The sequence below is a fragment of the Microcaecilia unicolor genome, chromosome 11 (assembly GCF_901765095.1).
Source record: "Microcaecilia unicolor chromosome 11, aMicUni1.1, whole genome shotgun sequence".
NCBI classification, from domain to species: Eukaryota; Metazoa; Chordata; class Amphibia; order Gymnophiona; family Siphonopidae; genus Microcaecilia; species Microcaecilia unicolor.
Genome location: NC_044041.1, coordinates 64,111,008 through 64,125,802, shown reverse-complemented (window position 1 = coordinate 64,125,802; position 14,795 = coordinate 64,111,008). Strand labels below are relative to the sequence as shown.

At 43.4% G+C, this 14,795-nt stretch overlaps 1 protein-coding gene across 1 annotated transcript in view; it reads left to right on the top strand.

Moving 5' to 3' along the window:
- CABP1 (calcium binding protein 1) overlaps window positions 1-14,795 on the top strand; it is a 52,684-nt gene that overhangs the window by 13,040 nt on the left and 24,849 nt on the right. Inside the window, exons 2-3 of the mRNA XM_030219908.1 lie at window positions 2,640-2,670; window positions 9,598-9,741. Coding sequence (XP_030075768.1) covers window positions 2,640-2,670; window positions 9,598-9,741 — 175 coding nt within the window. The remainder of the gene's footprint in view (window positions 1-2,639; window positions 2,671-9,597; window positions 9,742-14,795) is intronic.

Here is a 14,795-nt window from a genome sequence, read left to right as displayed (position 1 = left end):
TGTTCTATTTCATCTTATTGTTCATTTTCATAACATGTTCATTTTCATAGTGTCCATAACAAATTGTAGCACAAAACAAAAGCACTTATCTTTAAAGAGCCAGATGATGTGCAGGAATAGAGCCTAGCCGTCAATTTACAGAGAGTGTACAACGCCCTCAGGCCAACGATGACCAGCATTTTGCTTTGCTGCTTCAGGGTCCCAAATGATGAGAAGTCTTCTACATAAGGCAAAAAAAATTTACAAAATGCTCTAAAAAAACATCTATTAATAACATATACAACAAACGCAGTCTCATACAGGCGTCATCACAGTACTCTGCATTACTCCATGGTCAGGGCAACAGACAAAATGGCTTCTATTAATACACATTGTGATGTCAGACACCTTCAGATAGACCATCTAATGGATGCCAACCAAGAAAAAATGGCACCACTCTAGACACGTGTTAAGCCCTTTAGGTTCTAAAGAGCTCAGCCTTGTACACTATCTGTAAAGTGACGGCTGGGCTCTGTTCCTCCACATCATCTGGCTCTTTAAAGATAAGTACTTTTGTTTTATGCTGCAATTTGTTGTGGACACTATTATGAAAATAAACAATAAGATGAAATAGAACATTGGGGAATGCCTTTATGTGGGGATTTTGAAGCACCTGTATATACACTGTCACTTATATACACTGTCAGCTAGCACATTTGCTTATTTCCGATCTGACGAAGAAGGGCAACCTTCGAAAGCTAATCAAGAAATGTATTAAGTTATGTCCAATAAAAAAGGTATCATCTTATTTTCTTTTCCATGTTTTATTTTGTTTGATTTCTATTGAAGCACCTGTATAAAACAATTGGAAGTTTTTTTTACTGATAATGAAAGAGTAAAAGATTGTTTAGATTTTTGCAGCTCTGTGAATCTGCTTAGATTTTTAGCTCTTTAAGGCTTTTCCTTTCTTTGTTATACATATTGGTTATTTTTCTTTGAGCGGTTTTCTAGTGAGTGTTTTTGCAGTAGTGCTTTGGTAATCCACATCTATTTAGTATTGCTTTAGTGTGTTCTTTATTTAATGCAGGCAGTTACATACATTTGTAAGTTGGGTTACTCTTGGTCTGTTTTATGTTGTCTGATTTGTTTTGTTATTTTATGTATTTATTTAATATTTTTATATTCTGCCCTTCTCCACATAGGACTACAGCGCAGGTGAACAGCAGTTAAAATATACATACAAATCAGCAGATACAATACAAAATAGTTTTAAATAGTTAAAACCCTACAAAAAAACCCCTTCCAAATAATAAATCTAAAAAAGCAGCAGAAAACAACCATGTCTTACACAATTTATGAAACCGGGCTAAGTCCTCTTCCATCTTTAACTCTTCATGCTTCATGAGTTGATCTTAATTGTTTCTATTTACATGATTATAATTGAAGCTATTGTATTTTATGGAGTTCTAAATCATTTGGATTGGTTTGTCCAGGAAAGTGGCATAGAAAAATGTTTAAATAAATACATACATAGTTGATTTTAACAGGAAATTGACCAAAATGGTAAGGGGGTCTCTTTTTCTTCTGATACAATTTCTTCAGCCTCTCCTCCCATTCCTTCACTCTGTGGTAATAGCCAGCTTATCTTTAGAAGTCTTTCTTGCCCCAGTTGTAAGCAAGCCATAATACACCCTTGAATTAAGAACTCTAAAGATCTTTCCTCAGTGATCAACTACAGGCCGATATCTAGAGGCTGATCGAAACCAAAACTTCTACCAAAACTGTCTGAAAGTTTTTAGCCGAAACTGAAACTGCAAACTGAAACTCATCACCTGGTTTCAGCTGAAGCCAATACAGAAACTGAAACCAAACACTCAAGTTTGGTTGTGTTAATGTGAACCAGTGAGAACCACCTGCTTCTCTCTGCTAAACCTACAGTATCCAAGCCTCCAATGCTATAATGTCTTTTATTATTATTATTATTATTATTTTATTATAAACAATCTTTAAAACAATTTTAAAAGTCAGAATCAGCAACCCCAGTACTTAACTGACACAAAGCTCGCACAGCTCTGAAGTTAATAAAAAAAAAAAGACATTATAGCATTGGAGGCAGCTTAGTACGTATAAAGTGCTGCAGATCTGGAATCGCTTTGGGCTATAGGAGATCTCATAGCTGATATAATTGCTATATGATGCCTCCAAGCTAGATTTACTTCAGAGAGTTTTCCCTGTTGATGTTTAGGATTTTTTGAGTAGTCTTACATGGTTTCCACCATGTTTGCTCGATTAGAACACTCCTTTTCATTTTGTCAGAAACCCAAATAGTGGCAACATTCCATGCTACCAATCCCAGGGCAAGAAATAGCTTCCCCGTGGCTGTCTCAATAGCAGGCTATAGACTTTTCCTCCAGGAACTTGTCCAAACCTTTTTTGAAACCCAGATATGCTAACCGCTGTTACTACATCCTCCGGCAAAGAGTTCCACAGGTTAAGTATTTGTTGAATGAAAATATATTTCCTCCTATTTGCTTTAGGTAGGCACAGGGCCATCTGGGTTTTAAGTTTTTCCTTTCACTTTCTCTGCATTTTGTATGGCTTTTGTGAAGTCTGCTTTTTTCCACAGAATATTGCTAACAGCAGATTGTATCTCATTACAGGACAGAGAACTGCATCCTGAAGAAATTGAAGGTAATTGTTCATATGTGCAGACACAGAATGTTCACATCTGTTACACCTTGAAACTGTATCACTACATTCCACTTAAAGAAACTGATTAGCATTTCAAACAGAAAGTGGTTTTTAGATCTATATAAAAGAATCAGTCGTATGAATAGCTGATGCAGTTTTTTCTGTGCATGTATATATTTATCACAGATTTAAATTTATAATAAAATACCAACATGTGAACATAAGAAAAGTCTTGCTGAGTCAGACCAAGTCCATTGAGCCCAGCATCCTATTTTTGACAGTGGTCTGGGTCACAAGTATTCTCTTGTCTTGGCTGAGTGATTTTTGGCCATATATCTTAATCAGTTCTAATGTAGTTTGAATGCATATTCTTACCTGAGAAACACCATGCTCCTCTGACTTCCCCCACTGATATATCATGCTTCTTCTCCTACTTTGTTTGCTGGCAAATAAAGAAGATTTCTCTCTCATTCTGGTGTGTGGTGTTTGACTCCTGAAGTACCACAGATTCTGCTAACAATAGTGGTAATTCCTGCAACACTACAATTTTCCCCCTATATCCTGTGTTATAGATTAATTGGGCCTTTTCCTGGCTCAGTGCTACAAGGCTGATTTCCCCCTTCCTCCTCTGTAAAAAGAACCCCTTCCTTCCTACTACACTGGCACTTATGACCCCCAGACCTGGACACTTGGAAGCAGAGTCTAATCCACAAGTTCTTTAGTGGAGGACACAGGTGCTGCACAGGAGAAGAACATGATATGTTTGGGAGGGGGGAGGCACAGGTGCTACAGAGGGGAGGAGCATGGTGTATGTGTACAGAGAGGACATGGTGCTGCAGATGGGAGGAGCATCGTGTATCTGTGAGGGGAGGGCACAGGTTCTGCAGAGGGGAGGAGCATGTTGTGTCTCTCTCTTGGAGGGGAAGACACAGGTGCTGTGGAGTAGAGGAGCATTGTGTGTGTGTGCATGCGCACAGGGAGAGCAGGATTCTGCAGAGGGGAGGAACATGGTGCTACAGAGGGGAACAACATGTTGTGTTTTTAGGGGGAGGGCATGGGTGCTATAGTGTAGAGGACAGCAGAAATTATGTTACCCAGTACCATGCTGGAGACTTTGGGACGGTTTTGGATTTTTGACCAACTCATCCTGGTGCATTATGAGGCTTGCAGGTCCTACAAATCCCACACTGTTTTGAGATGTAAATTCAAAAGCAGGACTGTCTTAAAATCTTCAGCCTGGAACTGGGTAACTTGGCATCTCTGGGAGAGGAGCATGGTATGTCTGTGTGTGTGGGGGTGGGGGGTGGGGGGTGGGGGGGGAGGTTGTAGCACTTGGAGAAAGGGAGTACATTTCTTCATTATACTGTTATACTATTCTTGGACTCATGCTTTCATCTTGTCTGTATTCTTTCTTTTTCTGGATTTTTCTTTCATTCTGTGTCTCTTCATTATATTATTAAACCTCATTTTCATTTCTCTAATTTTTATCACCCTCTTCCCTCCATCTACCGCCTCTCAAAGCTCTCTGTTGTATCTCTGTTTGGAGAGGGGGTTATGCAGGTTTTCCATACAGGTCGTAGACTCCTTTATTCCAAGTGTAACACTATTACCTTTGACTGAAATATGTAGCTATCATGGCCTTTGTCTGAGACAGCTCAAAAGCCTGTGGATCTCCTCCATGGTCCTCCCCTTATTTACAGCTGATCTCCATCGTAATTAGTGCCTTCCCGTCCATACACCCACCACCTTTAGTATCATGTTTGTATTTGTGGATACAAATAATTTATAAGGAATACTGGCCATGTATCTAAACACTGAAAATACAGTTGTGGTGCTTAAATTATCTGGCCTAATTAAATGTCGCAGCTGGTGTTTTAAACAAATGCTGACTGCAGGGTTTAAATATTGGGATGTAGGAGGAGTCAGGATTTTCAGTAGACTTGTTCCCCAGACATCCCAGGAAAGCAATAGGGCACCCTAGGGGGCATTGCAGTGGACTTTATAAAATGCTCCCAGGTACACATCTCACCATTGCTCCCTTATCTTGTCTGCTGAGCAGTGCCGTAGCGAGGGCCGCTGACACCCGGGGCGGGTCACCGCTGCGCACCCCCCCCCCCCCCCCCGGGTGCAGCACGGTGCACCCCCCTCGGTGCGCACCCCCTCCGGCGCGCACCCCCCCCCCCGGAGTGCATTCTTTCTTGCTTGCTTGCTTTAGAAGCGAGGGACGGCGGGAGGGCTGATCCGCCCCCGAGTCCACATCGCTGGGAGCTGGGTCGGCTCCATTGGTTCCTTGCTCTCTCTGCCCCGGAACAGGAAGTAACCTGTTCCGGGGCAGAGGGAGCAAGGAACCAACGGAGATGACACCCCCCAGCGGCGTGCACCCGGGGCAGACCACCCCACCGCCCCACCGCCCCCTTCCTACGCCACTGCTGCTGAGCCCCCCAAATTCCACCCAAAACCAACTACCCCCAACTGTACACCACTACCATAGCCCTTACGGGTGAAGGGGGCACCTATATATGGGTACAGTGGGTTTCTGGTGAGTTTTAGAGGGCTCATAATTTCATCCACAAGTGTAGCAGGTAAGAGGAGGTATGGTCCTGGGTCCACCTGTCTGCAGTGCACTGCACCCACCAATAGACTACTCCATGGACCGGCATGCTGGTCTAATGAACTTGAGTATAACATCTGAGGCTGCAAGTAATGTTTTTAATCACAGTTTTTGGGGGGTGGGAGAGGGTTAGTGACCACTGGGGGAGCAAGGGAAGGTCACCCCTGCTTCCCTCCAGTGGTCATTTAGGGCACCTTTTTGTGCCTTATTCACTATTAAAAAAACAGGTCTAGCTCAAACTGTCTTAGTTGTAGTCCTGGATGATTTTGTTTTGTTCCATTATGGCTGAAAAAAATGTCCAAGTGTTAGGAACGCTTAGATCCCGCCCTTAACACGCCCCTGACATGCCCCATTGTGATTTGAATGCACTTCTGAAAGACTTAATAGAAAAACATCTAAAATTGGTTTTGAAAATACCAGTTTGGACGTTTTTGTGAGAAAAATATCCAAATGCAGATTTATGCCACTTTTTGGATGTTTTTCTCTTTTGAAAATGAGCTCCATAGTACAAAGCAGATGATGGCAGATAAAGACTAAAGTGGCCCATCCATTCTGTCCAGTAAGGTGGTTAGAAGTGTAACTGCTGATCCGTGCAGGTTTCTCCTCCTCCCTCCCCTGTTCCATTGTTTAGGGTCATAACTGCATCTCGGTCAGATTACCCCATGCCTTCATTTAGGGATGTAACAGCCATTTCATGCAAGTTACCTGTATGCCTTCTCCTGAAAATAGCTTGGGGTTAGAGTCAATAAGATCTTAAAAACCATAATCAAAACTTTAAATCTTTCAAGGAACGATATAGGTAACAAATATAGTTCCTTCTAAATCATTGATGCCCTTTCCTACCTTCTAGCTCTTAATTAATTTCATAGCTGTACTATGAACAAAATTTAATATAGCCAGTTATTTCTTAATTGTTCCTATATACAACACATTACAATAATCCAATTGAGAAACCACTAATGCTTATATTATCATATGCTAATCTTTATTGATACATATGCTCTGACATGTCTACGTAGTCTTAATTTCCATAATGAATTATGCACTGCCTTAGAGATTTGATCTTCCATGGTAAGATGTGAATCTGTTATTATTCGTGGTGGGGCAGTTTCGATATGACGTCTAAGTCTGACTTTGGATGTTTTGCAAAAAAACATCCATCTGACGTTTGTGAGCCCTTGGCCCAGAGGTGGCCACGTGAGAATCACTCAATCACCTTTGGGTAGACCGAGTCCCCTCAGAACTAAGCGTACTCCAAAGAACTGGACTGGACCACAAGTGGAGATAAACTCAGGCAGCTTTAATAGTAGCAAAACACAAGGCAAAAAGGGTAGCCAAACGGCACAGAAAGAAAACAAGCAGCCTAACTACACAGTCTAACCTAGCTGGAGCAAGGCAAACATAAACATAAAATAAGGTAAAATAGAACAGCCTAGCTGTATAGGGAAATCAAATGTAAGCAGGCTAGTTACATCTCTCAACAATGGCTGCAGCAAGGTAGGGTTACCATATTTTGTCCCCCAAAAAGGAGGACACATGCCCCGCCCCCACCACACACCCTGCCCTTCCCCCTTTCACACCCACCCTGCCCCCTTTCATGCCCTCGCTCTGTCCCCTGTCACATTTTCCCCTCCCCCCGTCACACACCCTGTCACCCCCTCCCCTTACCTTACTACTGCCCTGGTGGTCTAGTGACCTCTTCGGGGCAGGAAAGAGCCCCTTCTTTCCCGCCCAGAGCACTGCCCTGCATGCATCCTTCCTGTTGCTGATCTCGGCACCGATTCAAAATGGCCGCTGAGAGTTGAAGTCTCGCAAGGTCACGTCAACTCTCAGCGGCCATTTTGAATAGGCGCCGAGATCAGCAACAGGAAGGAAGCATGCAGGGCAGCGCTCCAGGCAGGAAAGAGGGGGCTCTTTCCTGCCCTGAAGGCGGAAGAGGTCACTAGACCACCAGGGCAGTAGTAAGTAAGGGGAGAGGAGGCTAGCAATCTGCCCATTTGTCCGGATTTCTGGAAGACATGTCCGGGTAAATCCGGACATATGGTAACCCCAGGGCCGCCGAGAGCCAGAACCAGGCCCGGGACAAGGCCGCCCCTGGGCCCCCCCACCCGAGGTCGCTGCCCACCCGAGATCGCCGGGCCCCACCTACCCGAGGTCGCCGCCCACCTGAGATCGCTGGGCCCCCCGCCGCCCACCCACCCGAGGTCGCCGGGCCCCCTCCAGTCGCTATCGGGCTGGGCCCTCGGAACTAACCTTAAGCCTCCTTTCACTTCGCAGCAAGCAGCGGCAGGGCAGACCTCTCCTCCTTCCTTCCGTGCCCCGCCTTCGCGGACGTTACGTCAGGCGAAGGCGGGACATGGAAGGAAGGAGTGGCCTGACCTGCTGCTGCTTGCTGCAAAGTGAGACTTAAGGTTAGTTCTGGGAGTGACGGAGGGCGGGCCAGGCGGCGGTGGCGCCGGGCCCCCCTGGAGGCCCCGGCCCCGGGACTTTTGTCCCCCCTCTCGGCAGCCTGGGTAACCCTACAGCAAGGCATAATATAAAGTAGCAAGACCCCATATGAGAGAGTCTATAGGATGCTGCCAGTTCCCCTAATACCATGTTTTAGCATTATCATGTTACCCAAGTTCTTTCTGTAATACTATATGTTTACTTCTCATGTATTTCCGCTATTCATGATGTATTGTAAGCCACATTGAGCCTGCAAAGAGGTGGGAAAATGTGGGATACAAATGCAATAAATAAATAAATAAAATACTCTCTCACAGTGTCAGAACCACCTTACACTCCACAGCTCCGACCACAAGTGAAGTGACATGGAGCTAGGAGGGTATGGTCCAGGAAGTATAAAAGATCAGGGCACAGCTAGGTTAAGGAGGCCTAGAGGGAAGTAGAGAAAGCCCACTGCATATTTCTACACCACGTATCTGTGACTTGCAACTGCAACAACCGGGTAGGCTAAGTTCAACTTAGGACTTTGAAGAACTGTATTCTTGATTCAGCCAGAAGCTGGCTGGTGAATGTTGTTGACTAGTGACAGTAGTCATAGGAGCCGACTCTGTGGGCGCTGTGGGTGCTTGAGCACCCCCAGTATTGAGAAAAGTCCTTGTATGTGTCCAGGGAGGGGTTATTTCCATTAAGGTTAGCACCCCCAATAATTTTGAAAAGTTGGCTCTTATGAGTAGTGCATGCTGTGGCCTGCTGGAGCAGAACCTAGGGAGGATTTTGTTGACATCTAAGGACTAGTTTATGCTATTTCCTCCCTTCCCTGTAAAGCTAACAGGATCCTTCATACCTAGCGCTTTTAATAAAGTATTGTTTTCTGTTCACCTGAACCCGCTGTGTGACTCCGCTTTGTCTGGCTCCAGGCCCACCCTCGTTCACATTACCATACGCCCCATTGTTTTCATTTCACCTCATTACAGGTTCAGCTGTGACTGAAATGGTTCTGGTTCATTAATTGGTTAATTTCCAATTTGCATGAACAAATGTAAACAGAAGGCACATTTTAATGATCCTTTACAAAGGAGAGGGTGGGAACAGGATAATGGATCTAAATCTGTAGTCATTTGTGTCAGACATAAGTACTATAAAACATGCTGGCGTCACCTCTCTGCTTTAGGTGTGTCTTGTCATCTGAAGGTGTAGGCATAGGCAATATAGACAACAGTTTAGGGTGCCAAATGTTGAAAACACCAAATACCTGTCTAAACTGGAGCCTGAATCCATGTGCTATTGCAGAAACCTCCTCTCCTGATCCCTCTCTAGTCCTGCCTTTCTCTGCCATAGGTGTCCTATCATTTGTAAGTGTTTTCTGCTATAGGTGCATCCTATTGAGAGGAAGCATCTCTCTGTAGTAGCCATGTCATGTTAGTGGGAGCCATTTCTCTGTTACACATGTGTCCCATCAACAAACCATGTCTGTCCTTTATAGATGTGTCATATCTCTTGAAAATGTCTCTGCCATCTAACTCTGTTTCTTTGCATCCATGATAGTAACAACAATCAATTATGTAGTAATCTCTTGTAAATAATATAAATCATAGTATAATGTTCATCCAAATAGTGGTGAATGAATGAATTTGTGATAGAGGGTCACCTAGTAAAATGAGATGTGTCTGTTAAGATTGCTGACAGTGGGACAGAGGGTCTTCCATTGGGAGCAGGACTTGTCTCGGAATTTAGCTGAGCTTCTCCTGCTGTTTCATGGTCTGTGTGGCATGTTGCATCACAGTGGCCTGTCATCTGACCGCCCAGGTGCACATCAATTAAGTCTGTTCAATGTTCTTCTGACAGAAATAAATTCTTACTGATTACAGAATTAAGAGAAGCATTCCGGGAATTTGACAAAGACAAGGATGGGTATATCAGCTGCAGAGACTTAGGGAACTGCATGAGGAGCATGGGCTACATGCCAACCGAGATGGAACTCATCGAATTATCTCAGCAAGTCAACATGAACTGTGAGTAAGAAGCAACTCATGCCTTCCTTCTCTTTCTCTCAGACTCAAGAAATTGCATTGGCCTGATATTCTTGGTATGTGCTACTAAAGTAAAATATTAAGACTGTAATTCCTCAAGGTCTTTTCCTGTAGGTAAAGTGCATTAATCAGAGGACACGTCGTAACTCATGTTTTAGTGTGAAAATTTTTAATACTATCTTAACTCACTATTTAATAGGCATTTTAGCACTTAAGAAAAGCATGCTAAAGTATGATACCCTGAATGCCAGGGGTACTCAGAGGCCCACAGACCAGTTGGGATTTCAGGATATCCCTAATGAATATGCATGAATATAATGGAGGTGACAGGCATGCAAATCTATCTCATGCGTATTCATTATGTATATACTACAGGGTTAAACATAATGCTAAACAATCATGTATTAACTTGGATGTCCTTATTCTGAGTTGGATGTCCTTTCTAAAATTTGCCTCCTTGTAAATAGTTGATTCAGAACAAACCTCTTTGGAGTCAGCTAAGTTATTGAGTGAGTAGATTATCTGAAAAGTCTGAGAACTGCTTATTCAGCCTTCTGGTGTATACGAGTCCTAGGCAAAGTGAAGCTGTATCTGAAATCTAGGCACTGAATAAAGAGGTTGTTGTGGAACTTCTGTATTGGTATCCCTCACTAGGTTGTCACTGCTTTGTTGTCTGTTCTTCTGACCTGTGGAGGTATCTCCTCTTTGTTTGCCCACTGTAAATAAGTCCTGGCCCAGGTCTCAATAAAGAAATTTGGTTTTATATACTGGGTTCTCACCAATCAGGCACCCATCTAAGCAACATATAAGCCCAGGGTTACAATATTAAAAGCATATAAAAAAATGCCTTCAACTTCTTCGGGAAAGATTGAATATCAGCCTTATGATGCAAGATACCTAGTAGGTAATTCAACAATACGGACACTACAGTTGAAAAGGCACAGGATCAAACATATTGCTGATTTGCCAGTTTCAGAGAAGGCACAGACAACATAACTGATGAGAAGGCCGATAGGGAGAAAGATGTATTTTTAAAATTTGTATCTTAATTTATTTAGAAACCACCAGTACAGTTACAACAAAGTTCAAAAATTACAACCGTATCATATGCATCAATAAAATCAGGAACAATTGGAACAATATTATGAATACCAGACAGTTTCCATTATGCTTTTGCATATTTTATTCACCCCCCCTCAAGAACTCCATTTCTACCCAACTATCAGTTCAGTGCCCAAATCACTATAACACTATCCAAGAACAACAATTGGGGTCACACATGTGATCTCTTTCAGGCAACCCCAAAATATGAACACACAGAGTACCATTACCCACCACCCCAATTCCCACCCACCCCTCCCTCCTAATGAACCAAACCCCCTCCCCCTCTCCATCTGGAAGTTTCAGCATATCCACATTACAAATTCAACAAATAACTATGGGGTTTGAGTGAAAGGTTTTCTGGAATACTCTCCAAGCCTTAGGTGATCCTGTCTGCACTTCCAAATGTTCCATTTTTAGTTAATGATACATTTCATTTCTCCATTCAGTCAAAGAGGGTAGTTGTGATTGCCACCAATTCTTCAAAATTAACTTCCAGGCCAAAGCGCAAGCTTTCTTCAATAGTGAATTTGTTCCTTTTCACAATCCCAAATGCACCAAATTAGAAAACAATTGAGTATCTGCCCTCAGCGGTATACATCTATGCAGTACAGTGTACAAATAATCTATTAGATGACACCAGAAAAGATGGATAATCTCACAAGTCCAAAACGTGGGTAAGGGTGGCCAGACAAAAAAAGACAGCTGGGATACTGAGCATTCTGCGTGAATCCAGCCCTAAATGCCTGGTTAAGAGCAACATACATCCACATCAGTGGCGTAACCAAGGGTGGGCCCAGGCTCACCCACTTTGGGCTCAGGCCCATCCAGTAGCAGCACACCTATAATGTGTCTGGCAGGGATTCCCAAGCCCTACCAGCTAAAAACTCCCCAAAACTGTCCCTCCTGCATACCTTGTGAATAGCAGATCTTTGCCTGCAGCGAGCAGCGACTGATATATGCTATGGGGCTAATATGAGCAGTGTGTATTAGATGCTGCTCTGCTATTTAAAAGATATGCAGGGGGGGGAGTTTAAGAGACCATCCAGCTTATAATCGAAAGACAAAAACACCTATATTGCGACCTAAATCGGGAGATAGGCGTTTATCTCCCAAAAACGAATAACGCGGTATAATTGAAAGCCGAACTTGGACGTTTTCAACTGCACTCCATCACGGAAGCGTACAAAGTTGATGGGGGCGTGTCGGAGGTGTGGTGAAGGCGGGACTGGGGCGTGGTTATCACCCGAACAGAGATGGGCGCCTTTCGCCGATAATGGAAAAAAAGTATGCGTTTGTAGCTAGAATTTAGGGCACTTTTCCTGGACCCTGTTTTTTCACGAATAAGGCCCCAAAAAGTGCCCTAAATGACCAGATTACCACCAGAGGGAATCGGGGATGACCTCCCCTGACTCCCCCAGTGGTCACTAACCCCTCCCACCACAAAAAATAATGTTTCACAACTTTTTATTTTCACCCTCAAATGTCATACCCACCTCCCTGGCAGCAGTATGCAGGTCCCTGGAGCAGTTGTTAGGGGGTGCAATGGACTTCAGGCAGGTGGACCCAGGCCCATCCCCCCCTACCTGTTACAATTGTGCTGCTTAATGCTTAGTCGTCCAACCCCCCCAAACCCACTGCACCCACATGTAGGTGCCCCCCTTCACCCCTTAGGGCTATAGTAATGGTGTAGACTTGTGGGCAGTGGGTTTTGAGGGGGATTTGGGGGGCTCAACACACAAGGGAAGGGTGCTATGCACCTGGGAGCTCTTTGACCTTTTATTTTGTTTTTGTAAAAGTGCCCCCTAGGGTGCCCGGTTGGTGTCCTGGCATGTGAGGGGGACCAGTGCACTACAAATCCTGGCCCCTCCCACGAACAAATGCCTTGGATTTATTCATTTTTGAGCTGGGCGCTTTCATTTTCCATTATCACTGAAAAACAAAAACGCACAGCTCACAAATTGTCGAATAAAACATGGACGTCTATTTTTTTCGAAAATACGGTTCGGTCCGCCCCTTCACGGACCCGTTCTCGGAGATAAACGCCCATGGAGATAGACGTTTTCGTTCAATTATGCCCCTCCATATGGTATACAGGCGAGAGAGGGAGAGACCAAATCACTTGTGTGACAAGGTGAAGTTCTTCTGCCCACCCATCTTGGGCCCAGGCCCACCCAAAATTGGGTGTCTGGCTACGCCCCTGATCCACATCAAAAACGTATATTGCTGTTCCTGTGGAAACACAGAGCAGGCTAGTGTTTTGATATGCTTCATAAGCACACACAAGTTCCATGTTCCAGACGCTGGCCAATATGTCATAGTCCCATTTCAGACACAATGCACCCAGGCTGATTTGGTAAAACGATAAACTAGCTTTAGTCTGTCTAGAAAGAGTAAGAATCTCATGTACCACATCAGAGATATCCTCTGTCAGAGATTGTTGATCCAAATTGCTGATATTATGTTGAACCTGGCCATAGGCATACCAGTCCCTGGAAAATAACAGCCCCTCCGATTGCAATACTGCAAAAGATTTTATTAGACCAGATTCAGTAACCACATCTTTGACATATTGCAATCCCTTGGCATGCCGACATTTTAAATACACCTTGGAGGCATCAGAATCTAGATATTTATTTCCCCACAAGGGAAACAATACAATGGAGCGTGGGGAAACCTTAATTTTGGAGCATAACCAATGCCAGACCTTTCTCATGGAACACAGCAATGGATGATGTCAAGTAGAGAAAATTAAATGTAGGTGCTTAAGATGTAAATAAGGTGCCATCAATTATTGCTCAAGCTGAACGGGAGTATAATACTGAGTCCCTTTTATCCAGTCCACCAGATGTCTCATCAAACAGGCCACACTGTATTTCCTAAGCTCCTGAAGAGCCAGGCCACCACATCCCATTGGCAAAGATAACTGCTGCAAAGTAGCCCTGCCAAAAAAAAAACTTTCAAAAAGCCTGATGAAAAGCATTAAGATCCTTATTAGTCAAGTACATGGAAAAAGTCTGGAGCACATATAACCATTTAGAAACCATCTTATAACTTAAAGGCAATGGAGTCCACAAACCCAAAATATCTTATGACTTTTTCAACAATACAGTAAAATGTTCAAAATAATCCCCTGCTACAGATGTTGTTAGGTAAATACCCAAATATTACAATTTGCAGTCCACTTTTTAAAGTGGAAACTCTCCAGTCCTATCTTCATATGTATAACCACCCAAGGGCATGGCCTCTGATTGAACTAAATTTAAACAAAAAACAGGCCATGCTGTTGTATTACATCAAATGTTTTTAACAAAGATTCTTTGGGTTGAGATAGCAATAATAATAGATTATCAGCAAACACCATACAACAGACCTCTACTATGCCATACTTTGTATTGTTATTTGAATATTTTTACTGCTGTAATTGTCTATTGCTTATGTTTGATTTATTCTTACTGTTCACCGCCTTGAGTGAATTCTTTCTAAAAGACAAATAAATCCTAATAAATAAATAAATATGAAGCCCATGAACTGATTCAGCTGTATGCAATGTGGAAAGTAGGGGTTCCAAAGAAAGAATGAACAATAAAGGGGATAACAGACAGCCCTGCCTAGTCCCTCGGCCGAAAGAAAAGAAATCTGAAATTTGACCATTTACTAATACTGCTTACAGAGGGTTAGTTTACAATACTTTTATGATAAATAATATCCCCCCAAACTGTATTTCCCCAATATACTAAATAAGAACTCCCAGTTTACACAATCAAAAGCCTTTTGGGCATCTAAACTCACATGTAAAGTTGGAATGTTGTGAGTCGCACTATTGCCCATGGCAGCCACCATTCTCCAGACATTCCAGACTGCCTGCCTGCCTGTACACCTGGTTGGTATGGATCAGGCCAGGAAGCAGAGGAGCCAGCCTGGACGCCAAAATT